This window comes from Carettochelys insculpta, chromosome 26 (genome assembly GCF_033958435.1).
Source record: "Carettochelys insculpta isolate YL-2023 chromosome 26, ASM3395843v1, whole genome shotgun sequence".
Lineage (NCBI taxonomy): Eukaryota > Metazoa > Chordata > Testudines > Carettochelyidae > Carettochelys > Carettochelys insculpta.
The window spans coordinates 296,114-318,101 of NC_134162.1; the positions used below are offsets into that span (position 1 = coordinate 296,114).

The 21,988-nt window shown below is 52.4% G+C and overlaps 1 protein-coding gene across 1 annotated transcript in view; it reads right to left on the reverse strand.

Annotated features, from left to right (window-relative positions):
* Positions 1–21,988, reverse strand: part of LGR6 (leucine rich repeat containing G protein-coupled receptor 6) — a 252,963-nt gene that overhangs the window by 66,439 nt on the left and 164,536 nt on the right. Inside the window, exon 6 of the mRNA XM_074977509.1 lies at positions 18,679–18,750. Within this exon, the coding sequence (XP_074833610.1) occupies positions 18,679–18,750 (72 nt within the window). The remainder of the gene's footprint in view (positions 1–18,678; positions 18,751–21,988) is intronic.

The following is a 21,988-nucleotide window of genomic DNA, read 5'->3' on the forward strand; positions in this document are numbered from 1 at the left end:
TTAAGCTGACTAAGGATTTCCCCGTTAAGCCAAGCTGGTTGCTTACCATGTTTGCATTTCTTACTATGCAGTGGGATTGTTTGTTCCTGTGCCTTTAGTAAGACTTCTTTAAAATACTTCCAGTTCTCTTCAACTCTTTTCCCCTTCATCTTCGTTTCCCAAGGGATCCTGCTCATCCGGTCTCTTAGGGAGTCAAAGTCAGCTCTTCTGAAATCAAGGGTCTGTATGTTACCGCCCACCCTTCTTCCTTTCATCCAGATCCTGAAATCTACAATCTCATGGTCGCTGTAGTCCAGGTTCCCCCCACTTCTATTTCTTCTACTAGTTCTTTCCTGTTTGTGAGCAGCAGGTCAAGTTGCGCACGGCCCCTGGTTGGTTCCTTCAGCACTTGTACCAAGAAGTTATCCCCAACATTCTCCAAAAACTTCCTAGATTGTCTGTGTGCTGCTGTGTTGGTCTCCCAACAAATGTCTGGAAGTAGTATAAGCATGAGAAACAAATGGGGTAATGTATATGAGGACAGATAGATAAATAGAAAGATACATGGCTGTGGTATGTGGAGATAGATAGAGTGGATGGGGATAGATTGATAGCTAGCTAGCTAGATATGGTAACAAAAAACAGGTAGCACTGTAAAGACTAGCGAAGTAATGTATTAGGTGACAAGCTTTTGTGGGGCAGACCCACTTCTTCAGATCTGTAGATACTGCTACACTGGAAATGGTGCATGGGAAGATACAGAGAGAGAGAGGGGCAGAGTTCTCCCTGTAGTGCCTGCTAACAACCAGTTGTGTCATGTGAAAAATCTTTATAATACACCTTGTGAATTTGTTCTCCTCCCACTATGTTTAAAACATTTCTCATTTTCACACAATTGGGTTTGGCCCTTGCAGAGACAAGGGAAGGCTGCATAAGGCCATGTTTCCACCAGGTGGCTCTGCTCTACAGCCGGGTGCTCCACAGATGGCTACCTAAGCTGGCCAAAGCCTCCTCCTGGGTACAGGCTTGAGGGGAGAATGATCTTCAACAAGCGAGGTCTGAAATCTGCACGTGTGCATCAGCCACTGCATGAGCTGGGTGCTCTCTGCCCTGGGTGGCCTCCTTACAGCCCCCGTTGGGGAAGGGGACTCCAGGCCGAGCCTGTCTGACAGGAAGATGCCAGCACACTACCACCTTCCCAGCCTCCCTAGCCCCGTGCAAGCTGAGCACGTGCAAGTAAGAAATAAATGATGCAGGTCTCACGGGAAGGTGCTTTCCAAGCTGGCCTGCCAAGCATTGTGAGAAACAGCACACGAGACATTTCAATGACACCACCACTTCTGTTTGCTGAGGACTGAGACAACAGCTCCAGACGCCGCAATTGGACTCTGAAGGAGATTGGTTCTCCTCCTCTAGTTAAAATAAAAGCGGCTTAAAGGTCACCAGCTCTCCGCCATCTGCTGGAGCCATCGTGAGCTGGCTGGGACACCACTTATTATTAATTTTATAGCGCGCCTCTAGCCTTAGATTGGGAAGATCTCAACCAACCCTGTTGTTTCCTTAGAAATAAAAGCAAATTGACATCAGAGCAGCCATTATGTCAGACCGTAACTGCCAGGGCAATTTGAAACTGACAGTGCGCAGCCTGGAACCATTAATCACTTAGAATGGGCCAGGAAAAAAGAGGAGGGGGGGAAACAAGATAAGTGCAATTCAGTTTTTTGCCTGTTACAGGCTATTAGTGGTTCCACAAAGGAAGCCAAAACCCCAAATTATATGGAACTATAAATTCTTCCATAACCCACCAAACACCACAGTTTTGCAGCTAATAAACCTGCAGAGGGAATAAGATTAGAAACTGGAGGTGAGACATTTGCTGGTTATTTCATTCCCACTGCAAAGTCTGAAGTGGCATTACAAGTCCCAGAATCTCCATGAGCAGATCAGGAGACCTGCCACTCCTCTAGTGAGTTATGATGGTGTGGGCACCTAACTGGCAGCTAACCAGACTGGGAAATGGGGCTGCTGGTGGGGCTTGCAGCACTGGTTACAGTGAGCAAATCAAGCATTGCTGACACATAGATTTAAAGCCTGAAGGGACCATTATAATCATCTGTATGACACCGGCAAGAAAATCTCACCTGCATCGAGCCCATAGCTTGTGGCTGAGTTTGATCAGCCCTTTTAGCACGAGACACCCACTCCAGATGTGAAGAGTGAATAATAAGTGAGATTAGGCCACCAGCATGGGTGGTCTGCGCACACTGTATGCTGGCAAGCTGCTGATACAGCGCAGAGACGCCTCGATAAAGCTGCAGTGAGTATCACTGCTCCAGAGGCTACATAAAACCACTCGGGCTCCCTATAAAATGACCAGGCAGAATGGTTCCTTGTTACAATTGGACTAAATGTATACAGGACCACCCCACTGAGCTGGCTGCGCACCTGGGACCTTGCACGTACTTCAGAGAGGCCACCAAACAAACTTCTGAGGGCAGCAACTTTAGGTTGCTAGCAGCCACAGCTGGAGCTGAACTAATAACCTTCGACAGCTCATTCCGGGGCCAGCCAGTCTCCGTGAGCCACTGTAAGCTACCGGAATGATGCATGGTTGATTATATATTTATGTCATGGTGGCATCTTGAGGCCACAGCTAATTTGGGCCCCATGGTGCCAGGTGTTGAGCAACAGTCCCTGCCCCAAGGAGCTTACTCACTAAAGGACAAGATGGAACAACAGGTGCAGGAGCTAAATCAGAGTACCAGGGTGGGAGATGGGGTAAGAAAAAAATAGGCTGTAGCCAAGTCTCAGCAGGAGAGCAGCAGTGATCACCAAGGAGCACCCTGAAGTCTTATGTGTGCACAGGGAAGAGGTGAGTTTATCCCCCACCAGCACCACAAAGTGCTTGGTGCTGCACAAGACACAGAAGGAAGGAAGGCCCTTGCACATGGCTCCCTGGAGCTGTGTCTACACGTGCACACTACTTCGAAGTAGCGGCACTAACTTCGAAATAGCGCCCGTCGCAGCTACACACGTCGGGCGCTATTTCGAAGTTAACTTCGACGTTAGGCGGCGAGACGTCGAAGTCGCTAACCTCATGAGGGGATCGGAATAGCGCGTAGGGACCGTGTAGACGATCCGCGTCCCGCAACGTCGAAATTGCCGGGTCCTCCATGGCGGCCATCAGCTGGGGGGTTGAGAGATGCTCTCTCTCCAGCCCCTGCGGGGCTCTATGGTCACCGTGGGCAGCAGCCCTTAGCCCAGGGCTTCTGGCTGCTGCTGCCACAGCTGGGGATCCATGCTGCATGCACAGGGTCTGCAACCAGTTGTCGGCTCTGTGGATCTTGTGTTGTTTAGTGCAACTGCGTCTGGGAGGGGCCCTTTAAGGGAGCGGCTGGCTGTTGAGTCCGCCCTGTGACCCTGTCTGCAGCTGTTCCTGGCACCCTTATTTCGATGTGTGCTACTTTGGCGTGTAGACGTTCCCTCGCTGCGCCTATTTCGATGTGGTGCTGCGCAACGTCGAAGTTGAACATTGACGTTGCCAGCCCTGGAGGACGTGTAGACGTTATTCATCGAAATAGCCTATTTCGATGTTGCTACATCGAAATAAGCTATTTCGATGTTGGCTTCACATGTAGACGTAGCCTGGGTGAGCATGAGACTGGCTGTTTCTGACCTGTGCAAATGCCTTTCCCTCTAAGCAGAACGCAGCTAACCCCTGGCAGAGAAAGCCCCCAGCCTCTGGCTTTGGGGGCAGTTGGTCAGAGCTAACCAGAGCCTGTTTTTGGCTAATAGGAAACATTTCTTCCATTCAGGCTTTTATTCTTACCAGACTTGCATGGAAACAGCCCTATCTTTGCCTGACAGAGCGTTTGCGTCACCATGTGGGACTAACACTTACGCTGTGGAGGGGGAGGCCTGTGTCCACAGCTCCTGCCTCACACATCCCCAGCCGCCAGCCTGCTCGAGCAGGACTCTGTTTCCTATTTAGAAACGCAGCTGTGCCCAGAATGTGTCTGTTCCAACCACTGTGTCTGTCTGTTCTGTCACTGATTTAGTTACAGAATTCAGTGTTTTCAATTCCGGCTGATTTATTTAACAAGCTGGACACAAGCCTTTGAGAGACGGGCTGTCATGGGGGGTCCCTCAGACCCCAGCAATGGACTGCAAAGTACACGGCGATGGGGCCTGCAGCCACTCAGCTCCCACGGCCTGTCAGCCGGGGGTAGTGCAGATTCTATTGTGCTCTGCCATCCGGAGCAGCACGGGACCAACGCTCTTCGAACGGTTATTTGTGAAACACTTTGGGGGCCGTGCTACCCCATCCGGCGCATTGCTGAGGAGCTGCGCCCTGCCCTCTGCTCAGAGAGGAAGGTCAGGCCCGGGGTGGCCACGGGGGCTGCTGAGGGTGTGGGTGCATGTGAAGAACGCTGGGATGGGCAGAGGTGCAGTGGGGCAGGACTGAGTGACACTGGAAGAGCTGTGCAAAAGGAGCCCAGGAGAAGGCTAGCTGGGCCTGTGGCTTGTGACTGACGGGCGTCGGCAGAGTTGTGAAGCCAAGCCAGGGAAAGCAGAGGCGGCTGCAAGAAGGGACATCGGGGAGAGAGAGTAGCAGGCAGACCGATGCTGAGGAGTGAGGTGCAGGGGTTGAGCCCTGGGAGACGCATGGAGGAGCTTGTCTGCCCCCAGCCTGCCTCAGTCAGGCACCTCTCTAGCCTGTGTTGATGTCATGTTATCTGTGAAGAGCAGCTCCTTCCTCCAGTGCCAGCAGGGGCCCTGACTCAGCCCCCTTGGGTGGGTGGCGCTGAGGCTGTGCAGGGCAACGGGGAACAGGAACACTGTCAGAGCAGCTCAGAGCAAAGGGGACTCTCAGGGAGGCTGTTGCCGGTCCTTAGGAGTAGATTAGCAGCTGGGGAGAAAGGCTGGGGTCACATGGGGGATGGGATGGGCAGGCAGTGCCGGGACATTTGGGATAACAGGCTGGGGTCACACTGGGAGATGGCAGGGGAGGTGATTAGTAGTGACTGACACAGCTCCCAAGCATGCAGCCCCTTCCCCTGACTCGGGTCGCATTTCCCCTTCCTTCCTGTTGCCGTAGGCCCCTTTCTGCCCTGAGGACCTTCCCCCAGTCCAGCCTCACTCACAGAAGTGGCACTGGCGGCAGAGCCATTTCTGAGCCAAAGTCTCCCTCAGTGGCGCCTGCTTAGCTTTTCAGGATGCCCAGATGGAGAGGGCCCCCGGCACTCCCACTGCTCAACCTGGCACTGAGCAGAGACAGCAACTCTGAAAATCAGGCAGAATGTGTCTCAAGTCGAGGCTTGTGACAGATCTGTCACTCTCCTGCAACAGCCTAGAGAACCCTTCTGCCCTCCAAGCACACGTGCTGGCAAAGGATGCGCTATGTGGTGACTTACAACTGGTGCAATTCCACCAAATGCCAGACAGGCAGCAGCGAAGCCGAGCAGCTTCGGCCACCTGTCCGCTGCAGGGCTGAACAAGCGAAGGCAAAGGGTTCTTTTACCTAGAAACACCCTGCTCAGAAAGCAGAGAGCTGCGCATCTCCCCTGACAAACGCTCTGCGGAGCCCGTGGATTTCACCTGCACGTCCCAGGGATCTCAGGGAGAGGATTCTCTCGGGGGAGAAGCACTCTGGGCTCTGAATGCTCTACCAGCAGAAGTGAGGTGCGACTGAGAAGAGAGCTGCTGGGAAATGCAGCACCTGAGAGGCCAGCCTGTCCAGGAGTGCGGGGTTCCCCCAGCCCTGCCCTCGTGTGCACTCAGGTGTGCCTGTCACTCAGCAGGGGGGACAGAAGGTTATCAGGTGCAGGGACACAGGGTGGTACACAGCTGGCAGCACAGCAATCAGAAACAGTCAGTACCATCTCGGGGAGAGGAGGCCCTGGGGCACCATGAGCTGAGGCCTTGGCCTCCCCTTGTCGCTCTCCCCCAGACCACACTAACAGCCTTCCAACCCCCAGTTCCCATTCAGACCGGCCAAGCCCCACCACTCCCCTTTATCCTGTTTCCTGGGGAACAGGGTTGGCTCACATTGCCCCCACTACACCCCGATGTGGCCTAGTGGGACTTCGGGGAACTGCAAAGAGCTACAAGCATCAGGAAACCCATGCAAGCCAGCCAGGAGAATCCAATCCCCACCCCACACTGTGTCACACAGCCAATGCTCCCTCCTGTGACTTGCTGCAAATCCAGTTGTGCCCAGGGGCCATGGCATAGAGGGAGAAGCACAGAGAAGCTTTGCAGACTGTCTAGAGCAGCTTCTGCTGACTGCGTGGCCCAAGGACTGCATGGGCCAGGAAATCCCACACCCCACTGGGAGAGTCAATTCTGTGCCAGTGCCTGGCATCCTGTGGCAAACAGCTTCTTCGAGACAGCAGTGAGTACCCAGGCTCCTGAAAGGGTTAAGCCCACCGCGTGGGGGGTCTTGGCTGGAAGATACTCCACTTCCTCCTGCCTGCTTTCAGGGCCCAGGGCACATTTGCTCCTGCTAAAGAAAATCTAACCACACCTCAGCATTGGTAAGTTCCAGCCCTGCTCTCTGCCTTTCTATAGCCTGTTTAATCACACAGCAGCCTGTGAAAGTCTGTGGTGAGGGCACTTCCTGGGAGGCAACGTTAGACAAATCAGATGCCTGGGGCAGCAGGGTTGGGATCAGCCCTTTCCGGAGGTTCTTTCCTTCAGTTATGTTATTTTTTTAAAGAATACAAAGACTTTGACCCCAGGGGAGGTTTGTTCCCTCCCAGTGATTTATCTCCCACCTGTGAAGCGTGACGGACGGGTTAATGCCTAGAGAGCTGCAGAGCACGGGAACAAGCAGGTCACCCCAGCAAGTGAGATGAAGCCTGATGAAGAAGCCACCATGTTGTGTGGGATCCACTTTGCTGGCAGCCCCAGCCCTGGGAAGGAACACAGAACCCCCTGGCCCCAAGCAATTCTAGCTGCAGGAAAGAGCCCCTAGTCCAGGAAAGACCTTGGCAACCTGGGGCTCGGAGGGAGGCACTGGTAGTAGGGTCAGGCCTGGGCATGGGGCAGCTACTTAATGCAGGACTCTCTGTGACCTTCTCTAGCTGGCTGAAGGGACAGCCCCACCTGCAGCCCTGCAAAGCACTGCAAGGCCAGTGCTGGAGAGTGAAGGGCCAGGCATGCGTGTATGTGGTGGGGGAGTACAGAGGTGTGTGTGTGTGTGTGCATATGGGGGAGGAATCAGGCTTGTGCATTGATGGTCACTTGTGTGTTTGCATGTGCATGACAGTGCATAGAATGAGTGTGAATGTGTTGGTGTCTGTGTGCAGTATGGGGCATGTGTGTGCTGGGGGTGTTTGGTGTACAGGGTACGTGTGTGTGTGTGTGTGTGTGTAGGGTGTGTTCGTGTGTGCGTGCATGCTGTATAGTGAATGTGTGTGTTTTGGCATGCATGTTTGCTGTATAGGGTTTGGTGTGTGTGTGTGCTATATACGGTAAGTGGGAGTGTGTGTGTTGGTGTGTATGGATTGTATAGGGTAAGTGTGAGTGTGTGTCAGGGTGTTTGTGTACTGTACAGGGTGAGTGTGTGTGTGTGTGCATGTGCTATATGGGGTAAGTGTTAGCGTGTGTGTTGGGTGTGTTTGGTGTATAGAGTAAGTGTGTGTGTTCTGTAAGGGGTAAGTGTGAGAATGTGTCTGTTGGGGGGGTGTGCTGCATAGGGTAAGTGTGAATGTGTGTTGGGTGTGTGTGTGCTGTATAGGGTACGTGTGAGTGTATGTGTGTCAGGGTGTGTGTGTGTGTGTGCTGTATAGGGTATGTGTGAGTGTATGTGTGTCAGGCTGTGTGTGTGTGTGCTGTATAAGATAAATGTGTGCATTTGTCTGTGTGTGTACAAGGGTAAGTGTGAGTGTTGGTGCATGTGTGTACTATATAGGGCAAGTGTGTGTGTGTCAGGGTGTTTGTGTGCTGTATAGGGTAAGTGTGAGTGTGTGTGTGTGTGCTGTATAGAATATGTATGAGCATGTGTATTTTGGGTGTGTGTGTGCTGTACAGGGTAAGTGTGAGTGTGTGTGTCTGTGCTGTAAGGGGTAAGTGTAAATGTGTGTGCATGTATATAGGGTATGTGTGGGTGTGTGCGCTGTATAGGGTAAGAGTGAGCGTGTGTTTATTGATGTGTGTGTGTGTGTGTGTGTGGTGTGCAGGGTGTGTGTGTTGGGGGTGTGGTGTAAAGCATGAGTGCGCACTTGTCAGTGTTTGAGTGTACATATCTGTAGAGCACACCAGAGAGGCGCTCAGGCCAAAGGACCAAACAGCTGTTGGTCACGTTCCCCTTTACCCATCTTCCAAGGCCTGGGAACCTCCTCTTGCTCAGCATCCGTCCATCTCCACCTGGACCTTCAGGGTGCAATGGGACAGGGCCGCTGCCTGCCCAAGCCCCAAGCCTACGTTGGCAGGGGGTGGGGAGGGCAAGAGATGCTGACACCCCTGGTACCAGCCCCTCCGCCCCAGGCAGCTGAAGGGAGGCCTGACACTTACTTTCTGCTTTTCCTCCTGGGGACTTAGCGGCAGTCACCTCGGGAGCAGTGAGAGAACAGCAGAGATGTTTCAGCTCCTGGCCCCGAGCCCCATGCACAGGGGAGCTGGATGTCTATGTGGAAGGGCAGAAACCCAACCCACCGCTCATCTCCAGGCTGGGCAGGCCCTTCCTTATTCCTGCACCCCAACTTTTTATCCCCCGCCATTCAGTCGCAGGTTGGGTCCACTGAGGTGCCCAGGCTGGGCCCATCTCCCTGGTCTCGGCGCCCCTCCCAGGGCTTGCTACGCAGAAGAGTGGTCCCTCTGCACCTCCGCTGCTGCCTTCTCTCTTATTTCACCTCTGATTTTCTCTTCTCTCCCCTGCCTGGCCGTGGTCTCTGCTCCCCACATTGCAGCCCTCCCTCCTCTCCAATCCATGCCCCAGCTCAGCTTCCCCTGCCATCGTTACTCCCTGCGCCTGGTGGGGGGAGCACTCCCCAGCCACTCTTCATTCCCCACTCTCCCATGTCTACTCTGTTGCCCTTCTGCAGTGCTTCGCAGATGCCCCTGGGTCCCTCCCCAGCCAGGTGGAAGAGGGAGCATTGGTACCCTCCCTATATGAGAGTCCTATCACAGAATCATAGAACCCTAGGGCTGGAGGGGACCTCAGGGGTCATCTAGTCCAGCCCCCTGCCCAAAGCAGGACCAACCCCACCTAAATCATCCCAGCCAGGACCTTGTCAAGCCAGGACTTAAAAACCTCTTATTCCCTCTTTCCCTGTTGTGTCCGGTGAGCTAACCCTCCTGCTCCTCCACTCAGAATGAACCAAGACACCTAGCAGGGACAGTGCTTGCAGGTGTGACTTTCCCCTTCCTCTCTCTTTGCCTACCAGGCTGAGCTCTGTGGGGCCGTGCCCAGCACAATCGGGCCCCAATCTCGCCCGGTCCTCAGGCCTACCTGTGGCCCCAACACTAATGCCCAACGAAGCAAGACTGGTGCGTACATCACTGTGTGTGCCCAGCCATGCCCTGGTTTGCGGGGTCTCTGAGGTGGCTGCATAAAGCGAGCCGGGAGCTGGGGGGAGCGTGATGCAGGCCAGTGAGCGAGCCAGAGCTGAGCTCCCTTCACCACACGATACCAGTTGACAGCTCGAGCCAAAGCCAACTGTCAGTTGAGAGACATCCAAGTTCATAGACATGCTGGAATCTCTGCCGCGCCGCCCACTTCCCTATTTAGCATATCAGAGGCCCTGCTGGCTTGTCTAAACGCATCTCCTTGCCACTGCTGTGATGGGAACCGGCACCCCAGGCCACAAACACCCCTTAGAAGAAGCTTTGTCTTCAGATCCAAGAAGCACCACCTCCAGCCCCAACAGCCCTTGTGACACAATCACTTGGAAGTCATAACAAAACTGGGGCCAAAATCTCTCCCCTCCCTCAGCTTCCCCTCTCTGTTGCTTGTGCAAAGGGTGTGCCCCTGAAGAACAATGAGTTCCTGTGGAAACAAGAGACACCCCTCCTTGGAAGGTGAAGTGGCTACAGCTGCAGAATCAGCAGGGGTGAATGAAACAGATTTAACGAGCATGCACTGCCTGGCACACTTTGGCTTGTGTCCAACCGGCCCCCAGGCAGTACGTTCTGCCCTAGGTTTGACAAGGCAACCAGGACTTGGCACATGGGTGCAGCGTTGCAGGGATCTCAGCTTCAGATCACCCTCACTTTCTGCACGACCATGTGCTAGCTGAGGGGTGAGTGGAAACTGGGGGCCCCTGCTGCAGGTGATGGGCATCTCAGGTACTTAAAGCCATGGCCTAGAAGGAAGCACTGAACTGCAGAGTGTAGAATCCCGAGTGCTACCATTGCACGGCTCAAGCATGCTCAGCCTGGAATTGCCATTCCTCCCCTGACTAGCGGCTGCAGCTGTCCACGGCTGGCCCCCGGCAACTGGTCCAGCTAAAGAAACTAGAGTTAACCTCAAGGCACAGAAGTCACCAATGGGAAAGGACTGTCTGGAAAGCAGGGAAAGAAGAAGCATGTAGGGCATATGGGAGAGAACAGCCCCAGCTGGCTGGGGAGCACAGCCAAGGGGATGGAAACAGACTGGGGGATGCGGCGATCGCCAGGTTCTAGACTAGCACGCAGATGGGAACGGAAGGAGAAAGGCAGGTGACGTCAGGCTCCCAAGGGCTAAGTGCTCACTTTGCAAGCGGTTTGCTCAAAGGGTCGGATGGGCGCCGGGGGAGGGATCTGTCAGAACTGATCAGGTAGCTGCTGGCTATGGAACATTATTGAGCTGAGGCCAGGACCACATACAGTGACTGGTGAAACAGGGTGGTCCTGGAGACATGCATTTAGCGTGGCTGGATGAGGGAGGAGGTAAATTTGTGGGACATTTACCCTGACCACCATGAAATTTCTGCTCACTGTGGACACTGGCAAACCCACATGGGTGCACAGCTCAACGAGGGCTGAGGAAGCGGTGTGCGGTCGTGCATGTCGGCCTGCAGAGGTGTGTGATCAAAATGAAAATCGCCTCCAAGACTCAATGTCAGGTGTGTCATAGCACTCAGCCCAGGCCTGCACTTGGAAGGGGCTGATAACAGCTATGTGGGGGCCCTCAAATATGTTTGGAATTGGGCCCACAAAATTTTAATCTGGCCCTGCTCTTTGGCATGATAGGACACAGCTTTCGCTCTCTACACCTCAGTCATACTGTGCAGAAAGTACAGGAGCACAGCGAAGTCCATATAACAGGTTAGCATGTAACTCGATTTTATATTGGGTCTGGATGCCATTTTAATACCCATTATGGCTATTGGTTCCAAATACTGTGCTTGGGGGACCACGTGAAGTCTCTAAGGAAAGCTAATGATGCCCTGAGTCTATGTATGCTACTTCTATGACTGTCCCATGTATGTAGGTAGATTTTCACTATATAGCTGTGTTAGGAAATGTTTGAGTGTTTTAAGCTTTACAACAGGAGTGTGAACTCAGCCCCAGACAAGATGAATGAACTAAGAAAAAAGGCTCAGACAGGCAAATCCACATCCCAGATGCTTGGGATGTGTCAATGGGATGCAGCCCAACAGTCAGGTGATCTGGACTGAAACAAAGGAATAGGTCCATTTCAGATCTCCTGGGATTCATCCAGTGGCAGTTTACCACAACAGCCTACCTGGGTTGAGTGGGGGTGGACCCTCAAAGGACTATGGGAAGAAGAAAGAGCTTGGTTCCAGACAACACAAACAGGAGGACAATGGCGTGGACATAGCAACGTCCATCTCGGATCGCTTGGTGTCCAAGGGTCCACATCCCAGCATGTGGACCCCAGAAGGCCGCGCCTACAATGCTCCAATAGCTGAATCTATGTAATCTGAAAGGAACTTTCAGAGACTTTCAAAAAATCAGCAAATCACATCACTGGCCTGCATCAGTAACTGAAATTGATGTATGTAAAGTATCACTTGAACAATTCTCTTTAATCCTGTTCTTTCTTTTTTATTAATAAATTTTTAGATATTGAGACCTAAAGGATTGGTGAGTGTTGTTGTTTTGGGTAAGATCCAAGTATATATTTACTAGGATCTGGAAGAATCTGTGTGGTGTTTGGTAAAACAGGCTTAAGAGCCCCTCATCTGAATTTGGGAGTTGTTGGTATGGGCTGGTATAGTGCCTGACAAGTTTGTGTGTTCACTTGGGCGGCTTCTGGCTGGCCAGGGGGCTGGCAGAAGTACTGTTGTGGCTGGTTGGATTTGCCTTAGTGAGTAGGAAATCCCAGCCTGGGGCTGTGAGTAGCCTGGATTTTAAGCAAAGGTACCCTGGATTGATTTCATTAGCTGTATCCAGAAACCCTGTCCTATCACACAAGTTATTTAGAAACGCTAGATGCACACAAATCCATAGGTCTGGGTTTAATGCACCCAAGGGTACTGAGGGAATTGGCAGATGTCATTGTAGAACCTTTGGCTATTATCTTTGAAAACTCATGGAGATCAGGAGAGGTCCTGGATGATTGAAAAAAGGGAAATGTGGTGCCATCTCTAAAAAAGGAAAGAAGGACAATCCAGGGAACTATAGACTGGTCAGCCTCGCCTCAGTTCCCCGGGAAAATCATGGAGGGAATCCTCAAGGAATCCATTTTCAAACACTTGAAAGAGGGGAAAGTGATCAAGAGAAGCCAGCATGGATTCACCAACGGCAAATTGTGCTTGACCGATCCAATTTGCTTCTATAATGAGGTAACTGGCTCTGTGGACATGGGGAAGTTAGTGGATGTGATATATCTTGACTTTAGCAAAGCTTTTGATACAGTCTCCCACAACATTCTTGCCCATAAGTTAAGAAGCATAGATTGGATACATGGTCTGTAAGGTGGAAAGAAAGCTGGGTAGATAGTCAGATCCAACGGGTAGTGGTCAATGGCTCTATGTCTGGCTGGCCGTCAGTTTCAAGTGGAGTGCCCCAAGGATAGGTTTTAGGGCCAGTATTGTTCAACACCTTTATTAATGACCTGGAGGAGAGGATGGATTGTATCCTCAGCAAATTTGCAGATGACGCTAACGTAGGGGGTCAGGTAGATACATTGGCAGGTAGAGATAGAGCCCAGAGTAACCAAGATAAGTTGAAGGTTTGGGCCAAAAGAAACCTGATGAGGTTCAACAAGGACAAATGCAGACTCCTGTACTTGGGACGGAAGACTACCAAGCACTGTTACAGGCTGGGGACCGACTGGCTAAGTAGCAGTGCAGCAGAAAAGGACCTGAGGATTACAGTGGATGAGAGGCTGGATATGAGTCGACGGTGTGACCTTGTGCTAACGGCATATTAGGGTGCATTAGGAGAAGCATTTCCGGCAGATCTAGAGAAGTTATTATTCCCGCTATTAGGCACTGATGAGGCCTCATCTGGAGTGCTGTGTCCAGTTTTGGGCCCCCCAGTATAGAAAGGATGTGGATGCATTGGAGCTGGTCCAGCAGAGGGCAATGAAAACGATTAAAGGGCTGGAGCACATGACCTGTGATGAGAGGCTGAAGGATTCAGATTCACTTAGTTTGCAGAAGAGAAGACTGAGGAGTGATTTGACAGCAGCCTTCAATTTCCTCAAGGGGAGCTCTAAAGAGGATGGAGAGAGCCTGTTCTCAGTCATGACAGATGGCAGAACTAGAAGCAATGGTCTGAAGTTACAGAGGGGGAGGTGTACGTTGGCTATTAGGAAAAACTATGTCACCAGGAGGGAGGTGAAGCACTGGAATGTGTTACCGAGAGCGATGGTGCAGTCCCATCCCTAGAGGTTTTTAAGTCCAGGTTTGACAAGGTCCTGGCTGGGATGATTTAATTAGGGTTGACCTGCTTCAGGCAGGGAGCTGGACCAGATGACCTCCTAAGGTCCCTTCCATCCCTAGGATTGTATGATTCTATGAACTGTGTTTACTAAGTGCACCCAATATGCCAGACCTAGCAACAGCTTCTAGAATAGGGGTTCACAAAGTGTGGATGGGTCCCTCCAGGAGCAGGGGGGCATGAAATTTCCTAAGGGGGGCATAGCACGATTGGCTGCTGGGTCTCAGGCTCATCCAGCTTATTAAAAATGTTGAAATATGTTAGATATTATGTCTTTGTAGACTTTTATGTATCGATTAATCCAGTTTTTACATCCTACAGACTTATTTTCTCACACATGGTCAAAAGGTGGTTTTTCTTTTCATATGAACATAACTGTAATTTCCATCAGGTTGGATTACATTAGAGAGTTTGGGGGCAGAGGAGAGGATCCTGATAATTGCAGGGATGAAAATTAGTATCTGGTGTAAAAAGTTTTCTCACCCGTGGTCTAGGATGCCAGAAGCTCCCATAGGCTGTGTCTACATGACTAAGTTACACTGAATTAACAGCAGTTATTTTGAAATAACTTGGGCAGCATCTAAACGATTCACACGGTATTTCAAAATACATTCAAAATAGCAGATGCATTACTTTGATTCCAGTAAATCTCATTCCATGAGAAATAACACCTATTTCGAAATCGCTGGTTTGAAATAGGTGCTGTTAAGACACAGAATGGCGTTATTTCAGACTAAGCTGTCATGATCTCTAATGGCACTATTTTGAAACAGCGCTATGTGTCCAGAAATGTTATTTCAAAATGGCTGGGTGCTATTTCAAATCATTTTGCTTATGGTTGTGTTTTTCAAAATAAGATCATTTGAAATGGCCATTTTGAACTGTCTTATTTTGAAATAAGGCTGTCCTGTAGTGACGTAGCCAGAGAGGCCTCCTTTCACCTACTCACTCCAAAAGTGCTGTATAAAACGTGCCTCATAAGGTCTCTTGAGCTTTGCAATTTACCTTCTGTGTCCCTGGAAGTCTGAGCGACAGCCCCAAAAACATATGCATCTCTAACAGTCTCCCAGCATAACCCTTGGCTTCATGACTGTTCCCCTACTGGGTCTTCTTTCCACAGCCTGATTGTGTCTGTGTGGCTCCTTCATGTGTATCGTCTTGTATTCCCCAGGAACTGGCAACATTCCTCATTGTGTTTCTCCGAAAGGCTTGAAACAGATGCCAAACCACATGAGACAGAGGCTTTATATTCCCTCCTGTTATCTTTCATGGGAGATGTCTAAATAATGAAGATGTGGGATGGCCAGAGGGGAAAACACCCTTTTAGGGAAATGCTCCTGCCTGAGTAAGCAGCTCGCATGAAAACATTTGAGAGTAATGGCTGGAAATAGACTGACATCACAGCAGCAAGGCTGCAGGGCAAACGCTTTAACCTAGCTGTGTTCTGCTGGGTGTGGGTGTCTGCTCCTTCCTGGCCAGCCGGCTGCAGGGGCAGTTACTCCAGCAAGGCTGGAGCACACCATTTTCAACCCATTGTGAAGGGGGCAATGCACAGATGCCCTGGTCTTCTGGGGCACGGCTTAGTAGGCTGGCAGGCATTTCTCCCCACTGACGTACCAGCTGCCCCAGGGTCAGTGCAGAGGGAAAGGGAGCTCATCCGAACCTACCTTCTCTTTACCACTCCCAAGGGGATGAGTTCAGCAGTGTGTGTTGAAAGGGAGCTCACTGGGAGCTGTCTGCACACAGGCTGGGGCGGCTGAGGAGAATTCCTGAACGCCTCTGGAGGCTAAACAATCTCTCTCCCTGGCCACTCCAGTGGGAGCAGGGGCATCTCCAGCTCTGGGATGTGGCCCTGAAACCTCTACCCCATCCTGACCTTTAGAAGTAGAAGCCACAGCAAAGTTGTGTCCTATCAGCAATGGAAAAAAAATGCACCTGTAGGAAACCCAAGAGTAGGTACTCTGCTGTCAGCAACAGCCTGGCCATCTCATTGACTTCACTAGGCTTACGCCCATACAACAACTCAGCGCAGAGTCTGGCCCATGAACTACCAAAGAGTGGGTTAATGTTTAATGTAGTCCTAATGTGACTTAAAAGCAGGTGAGAGAGACAAGGTGGGTGAGGTGAGATCTGTTGTTGGTGTAAGAGAGACACAGGCAAGCTTTGCAATGTCTGCAGTGCTCTCATGGCTGAGGAATGCATTCAGTTCCCCCCGACCCGAAGAAGGGCTGCTGTAAGCTTCGAAGCCTTTCCCGCTCACCGGCAGAAGTTGGTCCAGGAACAGACATTACCTCACCCGTCTTGTCGCTCGAATATCCTGTGAGCCCTGTGGTCACAGACCCATTCCAAAAGCACATGTGAGATTAGCAGAATGTCCTGCAGGGGTTTAGAAGAGGTGTGTGAAGTGACAGCAGTCCGGCTAGAGGGGCAGAGCACTCCCCCAGCTCCCAACAGAGTCAAGGGAGGGCTCCCCCAGCCACCCCCCTTTTGCGGACTGCAACCCCAGGAACGGTGATTGCAGCAGGCACAGGGAGCTTCTGCCCATGCATGCGCTTCTCTCCTGTGCACCCCCGGGCCAGGGAGGAGCAAAGAAGAAACACAAGGGAGCTCCTTGGAGCAGGTGACAAACCACAAATCTCCAGCTGGAGAGGTGGGGTCTGACTGGTAATTCCCTGCAGGGGCAGGGCAGGAAGGAGAGAAAGAGCTACGGGGCAGGACAGTGCAGGGAGCTTGTTCAGGCTATTCCCAAACTGAACCTGCTTCCTGGATCAACAGTCCTGGGGCTCCTGCTCCATCCATTTTCCTACTGCTGAGCTAGGCATAGGGCAGGGGACTGTGAGCCAGCTGGGCTGGGTTACACCTGCTTGACCCTAGGAGGAGGGTAGTGTTACATATGCTGCTGTCAGGGGGACCCTAGGGGGTTTATGTCAGTAGGGCACGCCCCTATTCTATCTCCACCAGCTACCTTACCGATAGACTCTGTCGCCAGCACTGCCCGAAGGATCTGGGAATCTGCAGCAACGTATGTCCCAGTCCCAGAGGAGATGTCACCTGGGTCTTCAAACAAACCCAGACAATGAAATAGCTGTCATGCATGGACCGGTGAGCAGCTCTTGCCTGTTACTGAGAGACATTGTGATGCCCCCACTGGTAACCGTCACAGCAACCTAGCCTGGCTTCGCCCAGACTGCGGGACATGAGACTTGTACACAGACCTTCCTCTTCTCCCAGCAGGTCTCTGCTTTGCTCCCCTGTTTCACACTGGCTGTTATGTTTTGTGGGAAGGAGATGAGGGGAGGCCATAACCCATGAAGGTTCTAGCTGAGCATCACTGACATCATCCGTGCAAAGCACTGGAGTGCAAAGAACTGCCAAACGCAGAGCCTATCATGGCTGGTGCTCAGACGCCCTGGTGAGAGGCACACATGGACCATTCAGACAGACACACAGACATCATGTAGCAGGCAGTCTCCCCTCGCCCCTTGTGCGACTTGGCTTCCTTTCCCTGATCTGTTATGCGCCTGTCTTAAAATTGAACCAAACCTCTCTTTCTCTAAGTACACGCTCCGGTTTGATGATATATCTACACAGACGTCTCCCAAGATCCTTCCCCTACCCCTGCCCAAGCTACCAGTGTCAAAAGCGAAGACCTTCCTCCCTGCACACTCCTCAAACCTGGGTGCTTCCAGCTGCGTCAGTCCAGTTGCGAGGAAGAGTACATCTCCCGAGACCCCCCTGCCCACACATCTGTCCACCCTGGCCCTGCTCCCCAAGGTATTTAGGTGACAAAGGGAGCGAGGCACCTACAAAGCTTTGTCCATCTGGGCCCAACAGTTTGCTTGCAGCATCTGAGCAGCTCACCCAACCCAACTTCCCTGCTGAGTCCAGGCAAGGCCCCGTCTCCCATGTCGTCTTTGTTTAGGCCTGTCCCCTTCTCCCCACTCGCTGTGGTCTGCCTGACGCCAGCACACAGGGCGCGGAGTCTGTGCAACTGAAGGCAAGACACTGCCTCTTGCACATTCTGGAGCCTTGATTTATTTGCATGTTTGTTTGTTTTTCAGAAAGCCAGAGGAGGGCCCAGTACACCCGCGCCATTCACATGGCAGCTGCATGAACGCCTCGCAGGCAAGGCTTTTGGCTCCCTCCTGCAGTTCAGCAACTCATCAGGGCTGGTAGCTCAGAGCAGTCCTGTTTGCTGACGGCGCGCCTGTCCTACAGCAGGATTCATGCCTGACTCACAGGAGCCTTAGAGTCCAGGCTCCCACCACCCAGCCCCCGGGACAGGCGACGGGGGGTAATACGACTTTTGGCTATTGCAGCAGTGGCTAGTTGTGCAAGACGGTGTACAGCCCAGCTAGCTTGAGACATCTGAGAAGGTCCTGAGTTCACGATGGTGGGAGTGTGAGCAGAGATGGCACATGAGGCGCCGACAGCTGAGTGGTGATAGGTCATCGGGCTGGAGCCCCACGAGGGTGCAGGCCCTGGGCTTAGAGGCACGGTCTAGCTCCCCACCCTTATTAGCAGCCGTATGCACGCCAGGCCTAGCAGTTAGTGGAGCTGGGAGCTGGGAGCTGGGAGCGCAGCAATGGGCAGGAAGAGCTGGTTGAATGGCTCGGTCTCCAGAGAATGCAGTGAAAGGAAAGAAGCAGCAAACAAGCTGACAAACATGCCACCAACTTCCAGTAATCCCAAGGCACAGCACCTGTCCCCCGTGCCAGTGCAAGTCGAGGCCGCAGCTGAGCTGCACTTAGCCCCTGGGCCTGGCGTGGAGATGCTGCACTCAGGAGGCCTGCGCTGGCAGGCGTCCAGAGAAGCCCTTGGCAGGAGCATTATCATATGCCAAAGAGAAAAGAGGCGACTCACAGAGTTTCCAGGCTGTGCAGCCCTTCAAAGCCGTTGATCCCCAGACTCTGGATCCGGTTGTTGTGCAGGTGCCTGCAGAGAAAACAGGAGATACTTTAACAGGGCCGAACCCACGTGGCTTTTCTCCCGCAGTTCCTGAGCATGATGACTCATGGTGCCTGGAGGGTGAGGGCTGTTTAGCCCAAGCAGGGCACTGAGGCAGGACTTGCACCACACAGAGACTCCATTTGCCTCTCAGCATGGCCACAAACAAAGGCGAGGTAGCTCGGGGCTCTCCTTGTCAGCCGCAGCCTAGCGCTAGCAAACCTCCATGGCCCACCTGTGCTCTGCACTGAAAAGGGGGCTGGCACTAAGCGTCGCATGTGAGCCCTGGGGGCACCGCACAGCTACTTGGCTCAGGCCTCAGTTTCAGTCCCTGATGGTGGGACAAGTCCTGAGCAGCAGAGCTTTGACTTCCTGTCCTGGGCTCTCACGCGTCTAATGCCACCCGTAGAGGTGGAGCCTCGAACTTCTGCTTGAGCCCCCTGAGGCTGGTGAGAGAGTACAAAGCCCGAGGCCATGCTTGCTGTCCTGTGTCCCTCCCATGCTAGTGTCACATGTGCAACAGGTCACTTCCAGGCCCTCCCACCAGCTCGTGCTTTTCCTTTACAGTGGAAAGGGCTTTCCGTGGCACGCCGCTGTCTGGCCAGACGGTGCAGCCCCCAAAAGGAGGGGGTGGGAAGATTGCCGGCCCATCCTGTGCAGGACGAGAAGCCGCCTATGTTCAGAGTGAGGCTAGCGAGTGAGTTCCAGACATGGCCGGGGTGCAGGGGGAACTAGAAGGGTCATCTGGGACTAGAAAACAGTGTGTGTTAGAGCATCTGAGTGCCCTCCCGTGCCCCACTTCTGCATTTGGGCCACCAGGCCATGGTCCTGTGAACTGCCTTTCCTGCCACACATCTCTGGGCATGTGACACTCAGTCTGCACAGCCACTTAAGGCCCAGCTGCACAGGTGCAACACAGACAAAGCTACACCCTGCCCAGCTCATGCAGCACTGGGGGAGCTCAGGTGGAGGTTTCTCAAGCTCCTCAGGGGGTTTGGATGTCCAACTGCCAGTCACTTTAGTAGGGATTCCTGGGCTTTGTAAAGTTCAGCTGACGCTGCTAACAGACTTGGGCCCTATCCAACTGAGCATTTTCAGCAGTCATTCTCAGCATTAGGCCCCAGGGAGGATCCCAGTAGCCTAAGCACAGATGTCCTTCTGCAATGGACATTACAGTCTCAATGGTCCAAACCCCAGCCCCACCAACCTCAGTAGAATCCTGGCTGCATTTACACAGAAGTGTTTTTGAAACAAAGAAAACAAAACCTCTGAATCTCAGCATTTTAGTTCAATGCAACACTACCTCCAGTCACAGCTTTATTATCTCTTGCTTGCAGAGAGACAGAACTACTTCCAGATTTAGACTTCTGGATTTACTCCAGTTTGACTGGAATCAAAGTTATCTTCAGTTTACTACTTTAAAAATGTCTCACCCCAGTGCTGAGTGGCTAACATGACATTCTGATGTATATTATCTGCACTGAATCAGCACTTCTCTCCTGTTTTTCTATTATCTTCATCTTCTTTTGTCTCAGTGTCACGTATTGTCCACGGTTTGTGCTATTTCTGATGCCTGAGGGTCTGTGCATTTCGAAGTCCTTGAGGTTAATTCTGCTGCTGTAGAGCCATGTGACGTCTCTTTTGTAAGGGTCCTGAGTTAGTAGAGACTCCTGTGTTACATCTGTCCTTGGCTACGTCTACACTAGCCCCAAACTTCGAAATGGCCACGCAAATGGCCATTTCGAAGTTTACTAATGAAGCGCTGAAATGCATATTCAGCGCTTCATTAGCATGCGGGCGGCCGCGGCACTTCGAAATTGACGCACCTCGCCGCCGTGTGGCTCGTCCCGACGGGGCTCCTTTTCGAAAGGACCCCGCCTACTTTGAAGTCCCCTTATTCCCATGAGCTGATGGGAATAAGTTCTAATATTCTATGATTCTATGACTCTCTGGTACCTTCCCATTTGTAGTGTGGGATTTCTGCACTGGGAGTTCCTGTGTGTTGTTTCTGTGGCCATGCCTACACTACAGGGACTATAGCAGCACAGCTGTGGCGCCATAGCTACCAGAATAACCTCAGAGTGGAATCCAGTGGTTCTCAAAGTTTTTGGCCTGCATCCAAATGCACTCAACACAAACCTTTCCACAAACCACCAGTCAACCACCCATGCTGACAAAATGCATTTGCTTATCTCCAAATACCTTAAATACTAAATTACTCATTTTAGTCTACTGGAGCATAAAATAGCTATAGCATACATGGCTATATTTTAAGGGGGGACCACAGGTGTGGAAAGCCAGGGTGGGCTCCCAGCTATGTGGTGGGGGGCATCAACTCCCAAGCTGGTGGCCCATCTCCAAGATGGCCATGAACCATTAGTGGTCCACGGTCCACAGTTCGAGAGCCACTGGTGTAGACGTAGCCTACAGAGAGAGAAGAGTGTTTTCTGTGGCTCCAGGTGCACCCTCTCTCAGAGTGACAGCAGCTAGGGCAGCAGAGCTATCAAATCCAGGGGGATGGATTTTTCACACCCCCCACCCCAGCACTATAGTTGTGTGATGGAGTGGGGGATACCTGTGTGTGTGTGAGTGGCTCACAGAGGGTGTGGGGTCCTGCTGAGGGTAACCCTGACGACCAGGTAACACCTTTGTACGGGAGACAAAGGAGGAGGTGGAGCCTGAGGGGTTTGAATTGGAACTGGGATTTGGAAGCAGTTAGTCTGGGCTGAGGGAGAGAGAGACAAAGGAGGGGGCAAAGCCCCAGCTCTGGGGGCCCCTCGGGGCCTCCTCTCCCCAACATGGATGGGACTGGCTGTCTCTGCCGGCTGTACTGACTCCTCTGTACGATGCTGTGTCCTGTCGGCTAATAAACCTGCTGTTTTCCTGCTAAGTGAGAGACTCTCCTGCCTGCGGACGGGGTGCAGAGCTTGGGGGACCCCAGAACCCCATCACACTGGTGTCAGAAGTGGGATGTTCTGCACCCCGAGGATGGAGCATCCAGCAGTAAGTGACCGGGGCCCTGGAAGAAGTGGGGCCTGCGAGACCCAGGTGTGCTGAAGGGCAGTGAGGTGCAGTTCCCCAAGGCGGAGGGGCCTGCGGCTGAACCCAGGCAACTGCGGTTGTGGTCCTCGAGAGGGGGTGTCACACCCAAGGAGGGGTTACTCCTGGGAATCTGTTGGAGTCGGTCCCAGAAGGTGGAGGGGCTGAGAGCCCAACCCCCAGGAAC